The sequence below is a fragment of the Ciconia boyciana genome, chromosome 1 (genome assembly GCF_034638445.1).
Source record: "Ciconia boyciana chromosome 1, ASM3463844v1, whole genome shotgun sequence".
NCBI lineage: Eukaryota > Metazoa > Chordata > Aves > Ciconiiformes > Ciconiidae > Ciconia > Ciconia boyciana.
In genome coordinates, this window is record NC_132934.1 from 4,625,321 (window position 1) to 4,644,074 (window position 18,754).

The following is an 18,754-nucleotide window of genomic DNA, read 5'->3' on the forward strand; positions in this document are numbered from 1 at the left end:
AGCCTGAGGTGCAGGCAGGCAGGGCCCGGCCCCACTGCACCAGGCTGCTCAGCTGTGGGTCTGGCACCTTAGTTAGGGCTGCAAGTGCAGGGGGAGGTCAGGAATCCGAATGGTTCCTTCATTCCCTCCTTTTCGGGATCAGAGCACCTTCCCCCCGCCCGCAGCTCCCGGCGATGGGCGGGGTAGGATGTGGGGTTCCCCCCCCAGGGCCATACTGTGAGCACTGGGCGGAGCGGGGGGAGAGGGGGGCGGGTGCTGCGCCCCCCGCCCGCCGCCAGGGGGCGGTACAATGGCGGTGCTGCCGCAGCGCCCTCGGCGCCCATTGGCCGAGCGGGGCGGGCGCGGCCGCCGCGGGGCGGGCGGGCGGTAGTGCGCAGGCGCGGCCGCCCGGCAGGGCGGCCCTTCCCGGCTGTCTCAGCGGCCGGCCCATGGCGGCGGCGGCGCGGTGACGGGTGAGCGGCGGGCGGCGGGCCCCGGCCGGCCGCGCCTGCTCGGGGAAGCCGTTCCGGGCTCCGAGGGGGTGTGGGGAGGCAGGGCGGAGTGGGAGGCGGGCGGCTGTCCCCCCTCGGCCGCGCGGCTGCTCCCCTCGGAGGGGTCTAGGCCCGTGTGGAGAGCGGGGGGGGTCAGGGCCGCTCAGCCCCCGCTGCGCGGCTCATCTGCGTCCCAGGCCTCGGCTTCCTCTGTCTGCAGGGGGGGCGGAAATAACAGCCCGCTCTTTCTGTTGGCGTGGTTACAGCCCCTCTGCTTCGCTTCCTTGTGCCTTCCCGGCTGTGGTGCACCCCCTCCCCTCCAGGCGTTTTCCCGCGATGGCAGCACCCTCCCTGTATCCATACGCGTAGCATAATGTACCCCAAGTGCATCATATCTGCCCCAGAATAGCTGCACTCTTACTGCGTAAACTTTACACCCCTGCGGCAGGTGGGAATTGTTGTAGTGCCATGTCCTCATCCTGTTCTCATATGCATTATCATGTTCCCCTGTATGTTTCAGTCCCTGTAGCCATATGTGTAATAATCTCCAATGAATGCAACTTCCTCCATTTTCTTGCAGTGAACTCTGTTCTGCTGAGCCCTGGTTGTTCATATTCCACTGCAGGATTAAATTGTTAGGTTTTTTAAAAATTTTTTGCTGAGCTTGCTACCTTTTGGAGTTGTAATATAGTTGCTGTCTGCCGCATCTGAGACTTTTCCACAGGCTTAAATGCATATACCTATAGCAACAGTCATCTCTTGTATGTCAGGCAGGTTCCGTCAAATATAAGTATCTGTCAAATCTGTGGGATCAAGATCTTGCTGATGAGTCTATAAACTATCACTGCCGACTGTTAATCAGTCATGTTTGATCCTGCAGTAAATCAAGAAGTTAAAGTTTTTGGGTGGAGATAGGCCTGGATTACACTATCAGAGGCTAAATAATGAGCTTACAGGTGCTAGACTTCTCATTACATTCAAATTTTCTTTTCTTCCATTCCATGTCAGATGCAATATCACACAAAGTGATACATTTCATGTTATCGATATTGTTACATAGCTAATTTTATATATATGTGTGTTCTGTGTGTATGCATATATAAGTTCTGTGTATTTGAGAGGCCTTTAGATGTTGTGCAAATAGTTACTTAATAATACTCTGGCAAGTATATTTAGTATAAGAAAGATATTCCTTTACGGTGATGTAAAAAATAGTGAAATTTGAGAAGATGATTGGAATGTTGATATATTTGCGCAGATAGTTTTTAAGGTCAGCAGAGTCAATAATTCCTTTGTGTTTGATTTGCAAGTCTTGAGGCTTGTGTGATACTTAATCTTGCATTTCTTTGTGAACCTCAAAATACCAGTGTGGACTACAGTATAACTTCTTCAAAGCCTGAAATGATTGATATCTAATGCTACAAACATAATTTTAGGTAGTTTCCAACACCTGCTAATGCTGAACAATATTCCTTGCCTTTCAAACAGCCTTACTGTAGTCATGTATATCAGCTACTAACCATTAGAAAAATGTTATTACTTTGAATTCTCTCTGGCTTTGGAAAAAAGATGTATAAAAATATGGTGTATAAACATAGGCAAACTAGTAGCAAATAAGCCCTGGACATGTCATGTTATGTCATGTGGATTTTTTATTTTGTCTTTTAGTTTTAAATTGAAGAGAAAATGTCACTTTACGATGACTTGGGAGTTGAGACCAGCGATTCTAAAACAGAAGGCTGGTCCAAAAACTTCAAACTACTACAGTCTCAATTGCAAGTGAAGAAAGCAGCTCTCACACAAGCAAAGGTATAGTCCCTTTGTATTTTTGCTTTCTATTATTCTAAATTCTTTTGTGTTCAGAGTGCCAAGGAAGGTTTGTGACCTTAGAATGCTTATTTGGGGTAATTTTGCTAGGATTTGTCTGAGTTTGTAGCCAGGAGCCTAGCAAAATTGAGGGGGGGAAGGGTGAGATGCGTGTTTCTTGAAGTCTGTTAGAGGGAGTCTTGCAAAATTAAAATTGAACGAAGAACTGATGTGTGCGCTGCAAACCTCAGATATTTTAACTAGCAGAGCCAAAAGCTGATGTTCAATTCTAACTTCAAAGATAATGAGATTAAGCTTGCCTTTTTTTTAAGTAAGGGTCATACTGGGATTGATAGTTGGCAGTACCGGCTGTTGGTCATTCTTGGCATTTTGCATCAGTTGTTATTTACATGTTTGCATAGCTTTATGCTTGGTATGTAAAAGGCTTTCGGTGCTAAAGTGCAAATGGTTGTGCATTAGAAATTTTTGCAGAAAATATTTTCAATATATGTGAAAGGGAGAAGGAGTGCAAGCTAATTCCTTGAGCTTAAACTGTGACAGAGCCATTTTCTCTTCTTATTGCTACAGTATTTCACCCTTTTTCTTTAAGCAGTGTTGATATTTTGGTTCAGGTAGGACGCGTGTGTTCTTTGTGGTGTGTAGGTTCTAGAGTGAGAGTACTTAATTAAAAAAGAAGTAGTAGCATAGATCCCAAATACTTAAGTAGGCACAACATTTTTTCACTGGAGTTACTCCTGATTTATGCTGCTAAAATTGAGGGCAGGACTTAGATGATAATTGGAACGACCTGCATGAATGAAATCTAAATGGCTACTGTATTAGATGTATTCTTTGTCTATCTAATTGATATGCAGTGCATGCGTAGACTAATAGAATAATAGAACAGGATTAGAGAATTCAGAGTTCAGAATAGATTCATACATTTTATCAGATGATAAAATATAAAGAACAGTACATCTTTGGAAGAAGTCTGAGACCCTTCTTAAAAAAAAAAAAAACAAACAAACAAACAAAACCACTCGGTTCAAACTCATCTGAAGAGATCGTCTGAATTTTTAATGCATGTTTCTGGTCCTAGTCCAAACGTAGGACCATTCACCTACCACTGTATGTTCTAGTGCATGCATAAGCAAAGGCTGATCTCACTCACTTAAAAAGAGGAAGGTATGCACTGGTTTCACTGAAGCGTTCTTTGAAATACTGCATCAGATCTCTATTTGTGTAGCAGCTCTTTAACCATAGTTGGCAAGCATCCCTCTCAGAACTGAGCAGCCTTTGCTACCACTAAAATATGGCATAAACTAAGTTATCCGCATCAAGGTTCATTAGAAATGTTGAGAATTACTGTATGTTGATAAACTGAAGAGAAATTATATATTGAGCTTTGCACAGTGAAGAATTTGAGACAGTGGTTTTCATCCTTTTCTAAAAAAATTGGAGATGCCAGCTGCAAGTATATAAAGCAAGCTGCATTTTAGAAAACTATTTTGTTATCTTTCTTTAGACATTTTGTGTTTTGGTGATTTTTCAGAGTCAGAGAACAAAACAAACAACAGTCCTTGCTCCAGTGATTGACCTGAAACGAGGTAGCTCTTCTGATGAGAGACAGATTGTGGACACACCACCTCATGTAGCAGCTGGGTTAAAGGTAAGACCAAGACAGCCAAAAAGTCCAGCTGTTAACAAACGTTTTGGAATTGGAATTCTCTGACTGTAGTCTGTATTTTTATCTTTTTATCATCTTTCCTAGTGGTCAAAGAAGTGATAATTTTCTGAAATTGATTTGCTCTGCTCAGACGTTCTTTAATTAATGAACATTTCAACTTTATACAGACATCCATGTGATACAACATGGAATTACCAAGGTTAATATGCAGCTAAAATAAAACAGTGTTTCTAGCGTATTTCTCCTGGACAGCTTCAGAGTACTTTGCAAGACAGCAATTTGGTCAGGTAAATAATGAATGTAATTGTAATTGCTGGTGTTGGACCTGGACCTGTATAACAACTTAAAAAGAAAATAAAAGCCACCTAACCTTTTAAAATGGATTTCTCCTGGTAAGGAATCAAAAGAAATTTTCTCCCTGAAACTTTTTCAAAGGTGATGGTTCTGAAATAGTTCTTTCAGATGAGAGAAGAACAGCATGTGCACCTCTGCTGGTATTATATTAATAGCAGATGATGAAAAAGACTGATGAGATTGTGGGGGAGGACCCCTTGCAGATGGTTGCGACAGCAAGATACCATAATACTTCTAATAATGATTTAATGGGTTTTGAAAAGTTCTGTCCACGTTGATTTGCTGCTGCTTTGTTTTTGGCAGGGGGAGTGAGTGGGGGTGATTCTTCACGAAAAAAATTGAGATAGTGAGAGACGGGGTGAAATGTTAGTTTTAAGTAAAGCAGAGATTTCTTCTAGTTCCAGTGGGATTAGGATATTACCTGCTATTATAGAATTCAGGAAGTTTTGTGCTGTTGAGGGCAAGAAGGAAGTGCTAAATTCTTGGTTTCCAACTGGATGTTGTTTTCAGATCTTGGCTGAAAAAACTCCTTTTTCTTTAAGGATCCTGTACCTAGTGGTTTTTCTGCGGGAGATGTGTTGATTCCTTTAGCGGATGAGTATGATCCCATGTTCCCAAATGACTATGAAAAAGTGGTAAAACGTCAAAGAGAGGAACGACAGAGGCAGCGTGAGCTGGAGAGGCAAAAGGAGATTGAAGAAAGGGAAAAGTAAGGCTTTTGTTTAAACTCATGACATATTGACAATTATATAAAGAATAGACACATTGGTTTGTTTAGTTTTATCCCTCTAAACAGTTTCAGGGAAACTCTTAAAGATTTTGTGAAGAATACTGTATGCTTGTAGAAACAAGCACAATGTTTTAATTAATATGTTTTAATGCTCTTGCTAAAATCACCTAACAGTGCAAAAATTATAAGATTTATCATGTTTACAGCCTCTTTGGCTGAAAGACATGTCACGTTTTTCTACATTTGCTTTATTTCGATAGTAGCAGCAGTATTTGGGTACTTCATGCATCACTATCAGACTTTGACTTTGCAGATATTTTAGAGTATTTGTTGTCAGTATAACCTGACTACAAATACTTTTCAACACTCAATGATAAACCATCCTTTCTGCTTTTAAATACTACAAACTGATACCTGAATGCATTCAGTTTTAAAGATGTAGCTAGCACAGCCTTTGAGAGGCATAGTTGAGTTTTCTTTTTTAATATTCTGCATTCAGTTCAAGTAAGTTAATTGTGTATTTATTACTCTTTTGTCTCTGGACAAAAGAAAATACTGCTTATGTTTAATTACCTTAATGCCCTTTCCCTGGAATAAGAAATCTCTCTAATCATATTAAAGAAGTTGAATGCAGATTCAGTGTCCTTTTGAAATAGGTGGTAAAACATCTGCCAGGCAGTAAGATTATATTTGCTTATTTTAAGTGAAATTAATAAGCCAGCTTCATCATGGTATGAATCATCTAAAGTCTATGGAATTATAAGAGGGATATTCTATTGCCCTGTTTAGATTGTAGAAATTAATATATCTAGTCATTTGGACTTCTCTGTCTTCTCTCTGTTACATCTTCATTGTTCTGGTGGAGGAGGAATGCCTGAGGCTCTGTCACACTAGCACGCAAGATCTCAGAAATCTGGGCTGTCATTTTCACAGCTTCAGTGTTGATTGCTATTTAGTCATGCTTGTACTTGTTGTATGTGGGCCAAGAGGGTAATCTTTATATATGACATTAGAGAGAGGAAGTGAAAAATACATATTACATTCTGATTTAAAATTGGGGAAACAATCTCAGCCAAACCTGCATCAGATGTATGCTTTGTGATAACTCGGGTGTTTGAACAGAGTGTACGTTTGTTTCAAATTCACAGTGTAGAGATTCAGAAATCTTGTCTGGTTCCATAGTAGTGCTGTTTTTAGCATCTTGTAGCATGGTTTTGATGGCTGTGCTGGAATGAGATCCCATTTATGCCCCAAGCTGTGCTCTTAACTTTTTGGGAAAAACACTTTTCCTTTTTCTAACGTGTTAAAATGAGTAATTTCATGATGACAATAAATAACAGTTGAAGTGCAAACAATTCTCGAAGCATTTCTCACCTAATATTAAAAGTTTTAATAGACTTGCCTGAATCTTATTTTAATTGTCAAGCTAGCTTCTCAATAATCTGATGTTTAAGTGTGATGATTTTTTGTTTTTTTAATTGGCTGAGTAAATGATGTCACTCTGTATAGCCTGTGATGGGGAATTTAAAAGGGATTCTGTTCAAAGCAGAGTGATTAATTAATGTTTCTCTTACCTTGCTATCTCTTCCATCCAGCGCCTCTTCCATTGTAGTCATTTAGTCACTGTAGTCAGTCCGGGCTAGATTTATTCAGATACTTCCTCGTTTCCATACATTCTTCTTGGCTGACTTGCAAGCAGAAAATGATCTTGCTTTGGATCCATCTTGTATTTTACAAAAAATAATCCGTGAGGATAAAAGCAAAGAAACAAAAAGTAAAGGTGTTTGTTTACACCTTCACGGAAAACATTATAAAATGCCAATTAGTGTAGCAGTATAATTCACACTGCAAAGGTGGTATCACAAATTAAAGCAAAGAGTTAACTTTGATGGTTTCTTATCCTAACTTACTGTGTCTCCTAGAAGACGTAAAGACAGACATGAAGCCAGTGGGTTTTCAAGAAGACCAGATCCAGATTCTGACGAAGATGAAGATTATGAAAGGGAAAGACGAAAAAGAAGTAAGGGAGCTGTTTATGTTTTTGATGAGGAAAGAGGAGAAAAGGGGAGGGGGGAATTCACAATCCTATTCTAGTTTCATGGATTCTGTATTTCTCTGTTCTCAAGCTGAGAAGTATACTGTTATTTCTGAGCCTTTAGAATAAACCTAGCATTTTATTACATCCTAACTGTTGTAATGCAGAAAACTTCTTTCCGTGGAGGGAGATGGCAGCTAAATTATTTGTGGAAAGACCTCTTTTTACATTAGTTTGTGGATAGCTGTTTTAAGTTTCTGCGTGGTGTAGGTTCCAGGAAAGGGGCGAGGCATGAGGTAAAATCAGGCTGAGAGGATCACTGTTGAATTTTTGCTATAAAAGCTTACCATTCCTGCAATTGTTATTTGAATGCCCTTAGAACTAGTTAGAAAAATTTGGATCTGGGTGATGAGAGATGTCTTTGCATAAACAAAATGAAAGTTTACTCTCTTTCAGCAACAAAGTTACAGTAAATAATTCAGGTCTGTTTTTATTTTAGAAAAGAAAATTTCTGATGGGACATTTAAAATATTTGCTCTGCCTTGAAGTTTGAGACTACATTAGAATATTGCTTATTAAAATACAGAAGGGGCTTTGTACTTTACTCTTATGAAAGTGTAGTTAATCCTGAACAGATTGCCGTTTTCATTTGGCTTGATCAAGCAGTTTTAGAACTGAAGATTTGTTTCACTGCAGTCTTTAACTTTGAAATCCTATGAAACATGTTTATGATAGACACCATATGTAGTACATCACTGCACTCTGATGTTATCTCCCTTGATGTGCCTTCCATTCATGTCTAGTTTACCACTATTGAAACTGCTCAGACTGCTCTCTTGCTACTTTTCTGTTGATAGAGATGTATGTTAAGAATTGGCTGGTAAGCAGCCAGCAGCTGTATTAAGATTCAGTGAAGCTATTCCGAGCAGCAGAACCTGGTCATACAAATGTATTGTCTTCCCTTTTGCTCATAGGTATGGGAGGCGCTGCCATTGCACCACCCACTTCTCTTGTTGAGAAGGACAAAGAACGTAAGTACACCAAAATCCTGTTCTCTAAAACCTAGCAGTGGTGTTTTTCTCACTCAACCTTCTATTCAGTTAACTCATCCTGCTGCTCTTCCCATACGATTCTTTGTGGCAGAAGAACTTGCACTAGGTCTTTGTTGATGGGGGAGAGCTGTGTGGAACCTGTGATACTACTGTGCTTCACATCTCTGTTAGAAAGGATTCTTTCTGTATTGCTAGAGAAGTGGTTTGGCAAGCCAGTCTGTTATAACCATGTTCAATTACTCATTTCTGATGTGAAAGAAGAAATGTTGCAGACGGGTTTCTCTGGGTAGACTAGAAACCTCCACAGTACGGACAGGGAATTTTTGCATTACCCTTTGCGTTAGGTGGTACTTTATGAATATCTTTTCTGAAGGGGTTATGCACTACAGACAGAATTTTGTAAGTTTTGGAGGGATGCAGTATCTGTTAAGAGATGTGTGTGCGCTAGGGTTTCCTTCAATGAAGATAGCTTGAAGATTACAGTTGTCCACTAGATGGCATAAACTGGCTGTAAGAACAAAACTGTTCCCTTTTTTGCATGTCTAATGGTCTTAAATTTTTAAAATAATGAACAGTATGTTGTGTACGTTAAAAAATAATAAGAAAAAAGAATAGTATGCACACAAACTTTCCTTTGGGGGTCCTGATTTTATTTTTGAGAAGTCTCAAATAAAAAAAAAAAAGCTTGGCAGAGTAGGTGAATGATACAATAGTGAAAGCATTTGAACTGTGTAAACATTAAAAACAGAAAGAGATTGTTTTGAGTAAATAATTAAGAGCAACTGAGTGGTGTCAAGGAAAAGTAAATATAGGCTGGAAATGGTAGAAATATCCTGAGGGGGAAAGCTTTCAAAATGTGTCATGATCTCACAAGGAAACCTTTGTACAGCTTGTTACTTGATGCTCAAAGCTAGGCTGGAAAAACCTGAGAAAATATTGCTGTAGCAAAATTCCCATAGTCCAGTCCATCTGCTGCTTAAATAGGGATTTTTTTTTTCCTCCTACGACATCCCCAAACTTCACATCTGACATTTTATTTGGTAAGATACAAGTACGAGTTCACAAGAAAATAATCTAAAATGAAGTCAGTCTAAAAGTCCATAAGTACATTCAAAAGTGTGTTCTGCATATTTCCTTTAGTGTTCTGTAGGCTTTTTTTACATTTTGACATTTGACTTGTCAGTGAAGGGTAGTTTAATAATCTAATCGGTGTGATTGAGATACCTATATAAAGCTATGTAGATCTCCATCCCCCAGGAAAAGTTGCAGTTCAGAAATTGTCAGTGAGATCTCTTAAGATTGTATAAATGCTTTGCTTTGAGTTGTGTTTATTCTTTTTAATAGACTGATTTCTCTTTTGTGTAAACATACACTGTACTTTTCTTTACAGTCCTCAGGCCCCAAGCTGTGTGCTTTGATCCATTTTTGTCATAATTCTGTTCCTAATGAATGGGGCTTTTAAGTTTGCTTGCCCTCTGTCTGGATAAACTCATTGTAGTGCAGGTGGCCTCTTAATGTTTCTCTTCTCCATTTGATAAGTAAGAGGTTAATAAATGCATTATAGACCTGTGGATACAAACTCGCTCTATATCCAGTGAGGAAAATCCAGAATAACTCAACTCAAATCTTGGTTTTGAGAGAGGGGTGAGGGGATGTTAAAGCAGCACATGCAAAGGAAACATTCTTCTGATTTGGATTTATGTTGGAGACTTTTTTTGTAGTTTGTTAGTATTAAAGCAGAAAAAAGTACAACTTGCAGATGAAGAGCTGTCTGTAAATGAGTTAGATTGAAGGTGTAGTACTCTAGTGTTCATAACAAGTAGGTAGTTCATGCAAAGTTTTTTATTGAAAAAGCAAATGTCTCCATTTTCTTCAGCTGTAGCATCATTTCCATTTGAAGAGGAGTCGAGACCTCGGGCACCATCTTCCAAAGCAGCTATTCCTCCTCCAGTGTATGATGAGCCAGAAAGACCTCGTTCCCCCACAGGACCTAGCAACTCTTTCCTTGCTAACATGGGGTAAATGATTGACTTATGCACATTTTGTGGAAAAAGGCATTAGAAGGTGGTGGAAACCAAAAGTTAAAATAGTTTGTCAGTAGAGAAGAACACAACCCGTTGCACGTATGTGGTTAGTCTGAGTGCATATAGTTGTAACTGTCAGGATACAGAAAAAGCAGTGGATTTACTCGATCGAGAGAAATGCGTTTGAGGTGGTGCATTCAAGGCTGTGCTTTTAAGCGAGTTCTGAAGCCACATTCCAGTATAAAGTGTTTATGGCTTGTACAAGCCAAGCTAACATAGTATACAGGAAAACACAGATGGCATGTTAGTTCATCTAGATTTATTTTCCAGCTTTGTCTTAAATTTGCTGTGTACCAGTGGGCAAATCATTTCAGCTCTGCTTTGTTTGTTTGTTCAGAAATTCAAAGTGTATTTGCATGAATGTAGCAGCTGTGGCTGCAAATCTGTCCATTTACTTTTCTGCCTTGGATTAGCATTGGATGTAATGCTTGTGTTACTGCTGTGGCAGCAAAATGATGTCGAATTTACAGTTAAAAACAGCTTAAAGACCTCATTTGAAAGTTGTAGTGGTTAACTGTGGTCCTCTTATCAATCGCATCAGGTGTAATGGAAATGCAGCCTCAGCGTAGTCAAAACTGTATCCAGGATGAACGCAGACATAAAAGTGTAGTTTATTACATTATTACACTGCATTTTCATTTTGGAGACAATTTTTCATGCAGTTTTTTGACAGAAATGCCTTTCTTTTTTTTACATTGTCTAGAAAAAGGATAACCAAAGTCAGTACTGTTGGCCCCATTTATGCATTGTTACCACCTCTAGTTAGCAATACCCTGGGACCTTCACTTTATTGAAAGAAGTGCTAAAAATATGACCTAACCTGCCTTACTTCAGCCACATAATTGGCTACTGTTTATTCTGTGACTTAGTGTTTTAACCTTTCAGCATTACATAGTCAGACTTTTTGGCCTTTTTTAATGTGTCTTTGTATGTTTCATATAGTATGCTTAGAAAATAGTCATGTAGTCACCGATCCTGCATTTTTTGTGTAATCTTATATGCCTGTTGGTAGAATGGGGGTGACTGAGCATAGATTATTTACTGTGGTGTAAACTACTATACCATGGCATATCTTTTGTGTCTTGGCCTATCTAGCTATGGTCTCCAAAGAAATGTCAACGTGTGTAGGTATATTTTGATTCTGTCTATTCATTTAGTGGGAATTTCAAAACCTGTCAGTGGAGGTGCTTCTTGTAAGATACTTACAAAAAAAAGGTACCTTTAAATAGGTTGGGGGCTTTATTGCCTCAATACGTTCTTGAAAATTCAGATAGATGAGACATGTTTAAATTAATATTGAGGATATCCAGATTTGTTATAGGAAGGGCTAGCAAAACCACATACTCTAGAGCTTACGCCAGCTTCCAACTAGTAAATAGTGGAACGTGATTTAATGTGAGAAGTAGATATTCTACATCTGCCTTTTCTCTCAAGCTTTTGATACCAGCCACTGACAAAGACAAGAAACTGGACTAAATAGACCTTGGTCTAATCTGGATTGCGATTTACTGTCAGCAACTTGATCTAGTGAAAGATGCCCTTGCCCATGGCAGAGGGGTTGTAAAAGTATGAACAATTTTATTTAGTCAAGTTCTCTGACAGCTCTTCTGTCTGTAATTCAGGGGTAACACTTTTCATCTTCACAGGGTGCTGTGAAATTGCTAGATTGTAAAGTAGAAGCTCATGTAGAAGCTCTTAATTTTTCAGTTTCTGTGCAGTGAGATTTTAGGAAGTATTTGACCACTCGGGAGAAATGCAATGTTAATGTTTTGTGTAAGAAACCTTTACTAACTGATGCTTTTTCTCTTTACAGAGGGACAGTAGCTCATAAAATCATGCAGAAGTATGGTTTCAGAGAGGGCCAGGGCCTGGGAAAGCATGAACAGGGGCTGAGCACAGCACTGTCAGTAGAGAAAACCAGCAAGAGGGGTGGCAAGATCATTGTTGGCGATTCTGCAGAGAAAGGTAATTTTGTCGTACACCGATAGGTTTGAATCATGGTCAGGGAAAAATAATAGTTCAGGCTCAGTGGAATTTCCTGGATTTTTTGTTTACCATCTGTCCTTGCAGAAAATAGAGTTGGAAGAATGACTCGTGTTTCTTCTTGTGGAAATTTATCTTTTTTATCTTTTTTTAAAGTGGTCCTCTATTAATTATTTTAGCTCATCCTCCCCTTCCCCATCAGTTGTCCTCCTTTAGCGTTTGGAAGCCTCTTCTCTTCAAGGGGTGATCCTGCTCTGCTTCTGCTGACTTTCTCCCCATCACATGCTTTAGATATTGTTCTCATTTCCCTGTTGCTGTCTGATCTAGAGACATCTAGGCTTGCTAGAGGAGCACCTCTGCCCGAGCACAAGTATGGAAGTCAGGAGATCTGATTTTTAGTTCTTAGGGGATCTGATACAATTCTGAACTTATGAATGATTTCCCTCACAGAAATAGTATGTTGTCAATGTTCTAGCTTAATTCACATTCTGTGGCAATGATTTTTCTGCTTATTGTCCTTCCAAATAGCTATGAATTCTGAATTCCTCACCAATATTAAACTACATTTTGTGGCTTTTATTCTATTGTTTGATAACAGTAGGATTCTGATAAAAGCCCCCATATAAGGTTTAAATGAGCTTTAATCTTAAATTATACCATGATTCACTGTTCTATCTTCATAGCAGAAACGGGCAAGAAAGCGGATTCTAACCCCTTGACTGAGATACTGAAATGTCCAACTAAAGTGGTCTTACTAAGGGTAAGTTGGGAGTAAGGGAACATGTCTTCGTATTTGCAGCATACGTGACTGGTTGAAATGTTTAAACCTGTGTTCCTGTTACAATGACTCTATACAGTTCGAACAGTTCTGGCCTGCACCTACATGGTGCTTTGTGTCGTGGAGAAAACACGTGTCTTCCTGACATACAAGTTGTGACTGTAAATCAACATTGCGTTAGATTATACAGTTACCCTGTCGTAGTACTAGGGAACTGTCTCCTCCTGTGGCTCTTGACTGGTAAACAAGCTTAAAGTATTCATGGTCACAGTTCCATGCATCCGTGATTTGTCTACATAATTGTCTGTACAGACTACATCCAGTGAGTTGGGTTTATTCTTTCAATTTTCAGAACATGGTAGGTGCTGGGGAGGTGGATGAAGATCTAGAAGTTGAAACTAAGGAAGAATGCGAAAAATACGGCAAGGTTGGAAAATGTGTCATCTTTGAGGTAAGAGATAATCTCTCTTTGGCTGCTCTGAAAGTGAACTGGGCACTTGTCCCTCACGACTGGCTCGTTACTGACTTAGGGAAGGGGCATAGATTAGAAGATCTCGCAGGGTCCTTTGCTGTGTTGTGATGCTGTATTTTCCATATTTGTAACATACAAACTTTTAATGTCAGAAACTGGGCAAAAATCTATGGGTATTGTGCTTTTGGAACCTTTTTATTGTGTTCTCTTTACTACTTTTGTGAAGAACAGCAATTTAAAACAGTATTTTTGTTACTGTTCTAATTACTTCTGAGGTTTGGGTTTTTTTTGTTTTGATTCAGATTCCTGGTGCCCCTGATGATGAAGCTGTAAGAATATTTTTAGAGTTTGAACGGGTTGAATCTGCCATCAAAGGTAGGATACTAAATTGTGTCCTGTGACCCTCAGAGTTAACTTCAGTAGAGAGATTAAACAGTCTCACTGATTAGACTTTAGCTAAAGAAATGTTTATTTTATTGAATTGCTGCTTGCTGACCTGTTCTTGGTTTCAATTCCAGCTGTTGTGGATCTAAATGGAAGATACTTCGGAGGCAGAGTTGTGAAGGCTTGTTTCTACAACCTGGACAAGTTCAGAGTACTGGATCTGGCAGAGCAAGTTTGACTTTAAAAATCTAGCTCGAGGTGTCACTGTTTTGGCAATCATGTTTTCAGCAGTAGGCTGGGAATAAAGAAGAGAAAAGTAGCTTTCCTAGCAAACTGGAAACAAGCCTCATTGAATGGATTTTTCGCATTCGTTGTGACTTACATTTTTTGTAATATAAAGCCCTTTGAAAGTAAGATTCACATCTGTGTGGTTTTGAATTGCACAATTCTGCTTATTGCTCTGGGAATCCTGGTTTTTTGAGCTTTCAGATGACTTTGTTCTTTTGAAAACCCATTGCTGAGGAGATGCTTTGTCTGTATTCCTGCTTTCCTTGTTCTGGTGCTTCATCATGGAGTCCGTGTGCTGCATCCACAATAAGTGGGAAGCTTTGGAAAAGGACTATGTGCTATCATGCTTCTCTTCCCTGATAACTCTCTCAGAGTTACAGCCTTGCTCTCGTAAGTCCTCCATCTGCACACCAGAGTGATTTGGGGTCGTTGGACAGTTGGCAGCTAGTTTGTTCTCTCCTGACTCCAGGACAATACTTTCTATGCCAGAATGGAGACTAAAGTAACAAGGAATGAGTCTGTCTTTCTTCCCAAATCCAAAGAAAATACACATTTAACCCAGGGAAATGGAAGGAGGAAGGAATTTAAAATGCTTAGCCATTTGAATCGGAATGAGTGGACTGTTAGCAGGAGCTCTGTGCTGTCAAGCAGTCTTTGCTAGAAATATCCAGGGTTAACTGATTACAGGTCGTTACTGAAATGCTATAGGTAGAACTGAGGGAAACTCATTCTTGTATCTGGCCAGCTATCAGATTCTCACTTCCTCTAACATCACGCATAGATAACTAACTTTTTGTTTAATTGATTCAAACCTGGCATTTGTGCTCTCTCTATATATTTCTATATTTGAGGTCAAATAACATCAGGGTTAGGCTTTTTTTTTCTTTTTTGAGAAGGAGTGCCAGTGAATTTTTCAAAGTAGGAGGCAATGGAAGAAAATTCTCTTATGAAAATCTGAAGAGTTGACAAACTAAACTACTAAACACTACAACTCTGTCTTTTTTTTTTAATCCAATGTAAAATAATACACACCACTTTGCTCCTGATTTTATGTTTGCTTTTTGTTTGGGAACAGTATGTGACAAAGAGTTGGCAAAAGGTGGCTATGCAATGATGGCGGTTGTCTCTGTGCTCCATTGCACCTAGAATTGTGCAAATATTAAAATGGAAGTGAGCTCTGAGGGCATTTTAGCTTTTGAAAGCTGATGCTGGATGTCTTTTTCCTGTTATACACATGTGTTAGGGGGAGGGGGTATAGACCTGTAGTTGATCAACGCTGTGAATATCTCCAGTTATTGCCCTTTTATTAAGTTTTGGCTGCAGATCTATATGACAAACCCTTGGTCTTGTGTTTCGCTTATTTTGTCCGCTTGTGTTCCACCAACCTCTGTACAAACATTTGCTTGTAAAACAGAAAACAATTTTTAAAAAAACCTTGTATTTTACCTACTGTGTGTTGGCTTCCTTATTGTCCTCTTCTGTTCCCACAGAGTCAGTCACTTCTACACCACGTGTGCTGCTGTTGGCAACGGTTGTAATCTGCCATTCAAAAACCTCACTGCAGCAGAGGTGAAGAACCAGCCTGACTAATACTAAAACCACAGGACTTGGGGCAATAACAGAATCTAGATTCTGTTATTGGCTCTGCTGTTGGTTTTCTGTTTGACCTTGAGCAACACTTTAAGGCCTTTGCTACTATGTAGTAAAATAAATTAGCCTAATATGAATTAGCATAGGTTTGCTTATGAGTCAGTTTTAGTGGCATGCTGTAGAAAGTTAAGCTCTGATAACAGATTTAGTATGATCTGAACTTAGTTTGAAATACGACGTGGCTTTAAGGAACATGATTTATTTATGGCTCTTATTTCAGCAAATACCTCTGTTCTGAGTGACTAGCTATAAGCATTTCCTGAGGTATACAGACTACTTTTTGTGTCTTCTGACCAGCTGTTCTGCTGTTTCTCTGTAATACCAGCTTCTGAGCTTCCAGTCTGATGAGTTGGAGGTCTTCCACTTGCTGAGAATTGCTTTACTGGCAAGTTTTGAACCATTTAGTTCTAAAAATCCTTATTGTGGTTGAAGACTTATAGGTAAAGTTTACCCCTGGAAATGTAGGGGAGAGGACTTGTTCATTTAGTGTTTTGTGTAGGAGATTCATGCTGTAAATGAAGTATTTTTCTATACTATGGGGTCACTAAAACAGCATAAGCATACCTCCTTCTAAAGTGTTAGCAGACCTACATTGCCTTAGTTTCATCTCTTTGTGGGTACTCGCTTTGAGTGCTGCACAAATACATGACACTGGAGCCTGGTTTGTAAGCAGTTGTCCTTTAGGTGCTGCCACAGTAAATGCAAATGCATACACAGATGTGGAAACCTGAAAAGGATCAGGCATGCTGACTGAGGTCCTTAGTCAGACCTTACTTGTCACAGACAATGTAGTTAGTAGGAAGCATTTTTTTGGAAATGCATGTTCTTACACTTAGCCTGTGTTGATATGTTGGCTCAGACTTTCTCAGGTATGGCTGCATCTTGCATGCCTTTAAAAATTTCATTCTGAATTTACTTCCCTCCTTCCTATCTCCTCTGCAGTCTTGTTACTGACTTATTTCTGTTTCTAGTAGTTTCTCAAATTACTTTTTATTTAATACCTCCAGTTTTTCCTGCTTACACATCCATTTTTGGATGAATCCTTCTGTGATTCATCAGTGCCCTCTCAAAAGGCTCAGCAGCACTTAATTTGGAGTTCTTCGTTGCAGCTACAAAGTTTTACTTGTTTGTTTGTCTTTGCATACTTGAAATTGTGCAAAGGGGCTCCTTTTTCTGTAAGGTATGTACTTGTAACTGGTCTGAAGCAATATTATTTTTATTTCTCTTTTTTGTGTGGTGCCTTAAAAGGTTACGCTTTTACAGAAAATGAAGAGGATGGTGGCCTGTTAAGATACACTTGCTTTATTGGCAGTACAGTATTGGTTATACCTCTTCAGGTGAAGCGCTTGGTATTTTTCAGGCCTGATTTCCTAAAGTTAAGCTTTAATTCCATGTTTTAAGTACCCATGTAAATACTCTGATTCTCTAATGTGCTGAATAACTATCTCCTGTCGGGCTAAGTATGAACTGTTCATTACTTCTGGGATTCTAGATTAGATGCCTACTTAAGAGAGATTTGACTGTGTCCTGAAGCTAACAGCATGCTGAGAGGGACATGTAGGACGTGTCAGCCCAGAGCTGGACGAGGTGTCCCCAGTGCATTATCAACCCTGAAGTCTTAAGAACAGGGATTTGCATAGTGGCATAACCATTTGCTGCCTTGTTCTCTTCCTAATTCGTAATACTGGCTGCTATTTTAACAGCAGGGAAGTATTGACTTGATGCTTTCATAGTTGTTATAACCCCAAGTTTGTGTTCCTGAGTGGTAACAGCAATTTCAGAGCCCATCATTATGTGCGTAGGTTATGATTGTATTTTCTTGTGTGCACTGTTCTGCGATTAACCTATGTTGAATTTCAGCCGTCAGTTTATCACTTGCCTGCTCGGTGTCAGACTGAAGAAATCTGATGAGATGAAGCTCACAGGGAACATTTTTTAACATTACTATTGTAAAAATCTAAGCTTGCTTTGCTGATACTATATGAAAGGTGAGAGTTGTTGCCCCAAAGAACTTGCTGTCTGAATAGTCATACGCAGAGGGAGGGAGGCAGGTAGGTACAAAAAGTATCTTGCCCAAGGTCATGCAGAAGGTAGATTGGAGAGTTGGGATTACACCCTATTGCCCTATACTTGCAACTACGCAACCATGCAACCAAAACCCACATTCCTTGTGGAGCTGCTTTTTATTTTAACAACAGAAAATGGTAAGTGCTCTTAGCCTTGAGCTTTGGATTCTAAAGCAAATTCAGCTGAAGAGAAGGAAATGTAATTTGCTGCAATCTAAGCGTTTGCCTTTTGAGGTGCTTATCTGAAATCAGGCTCCTGTGGTAGGTTTGTCTGAGTGTGTCAGGGTATTTTACCCTTCTCTGCAGGAGAAAATGTGCATTGTAACCCCACATAGTTTTCATAAAGGTAGAAGGAAAAATATGGAAGGCTTCAAAGAGGTTCTTAAACCTCTTAAGTCTTTCTTGCTCTGCAAGCAAAAGTCTAATGAGGGAGTACTTTCTGTCCTTACAGCACGTAGTGCAAGAGGCCCCGAGCAAGACTCAGATTTATCCCACGTTTAAATTAAATTAAATCCCATGTTCGTGCCTGGGGTTGTTCCTCCTCAGGTGCAGGACTTGGCACTTCTCGTTGAGCTTCATGATATTCCTGCCAGCCTATTTCTCCAGCCTGTCGAGGTCCCTCTGGGTGGCAGCACGACTCTTTGGAGTATCAGCCACTCCTCCCAGGTTGGTGTCATCTGCAAGCTTACTGAGGGTACACTGCCCCATCATCCAGATCGTTAATGAAGATGTTAAACAGGACTGGACCCAGTATACACCCCTGGAGTACACCACTAGTTACCGGCCTCCAACTAGACTTTATGCCACTGATCATCGCCCTCTGGGACCAGCCATTCAGCCAGTTTTCAATCTACTTCGGTGTCTGTCCATCCAGCCCATACTTCAACAGCATCTTTATGAGGAGGATGTCCTGCG

The 18,754-nt window shown here is 39.8% G+C and overlaps 1 protein-coding gene across 4 annotated transcripts; it reads left to right on the forward strand.

Moving 5' to 3' along the window:
- The first annotated feature begins 376 nt into the window (after positions 1-376).
- On the forward strand, positions 377-15,579 carry RBM17 (RNA binding motif protein 17). 4 transcript variants are annotated; one of them, XM_072857418.1, is made up of 12 exons: positions 377-452; positions 2,139-2,279; positions 3,829-3,945; positions 4,860-5,026; positions 6,973-7,067; positions 8,057-8,113; positions 10,011-10,152; positions 12,032-12,183; positions 12,885-12,961; positions 13,332-13,430; positions 13,754-13,826; positions 13,970-15,579. In XM_072857418.1, the coding sequence occupies exons 2-12, from the start codon at positions 2,157-2,159 to the stop codon at positions 14,071-14,073; spliced, it is 1,206 nt and encodes a 401-aa protein (XP_072713519.1). In that variant the 5' UTR covers positions 377-452; positions 2,139-2,156; the 3' UTR covers positions 14,074-15,579. The 4 variants fall into 4 exon arrangements, with proteins under 4 accessions (XP_072713519.1, XP_072713491.1, XP_072713511.1 ...); XM_072857390.1 differs by having other exon boundaries at positions 6,970-7,067; positions 13,970-15,578; XM_072857410.1 differs by having other exon boundaries at positions 6,970-7,067; positions 12,888-12,961; positions 13,970-15,578.
- Positions 15,580-18,754: the final 3,175 nt, after the last annotated feature.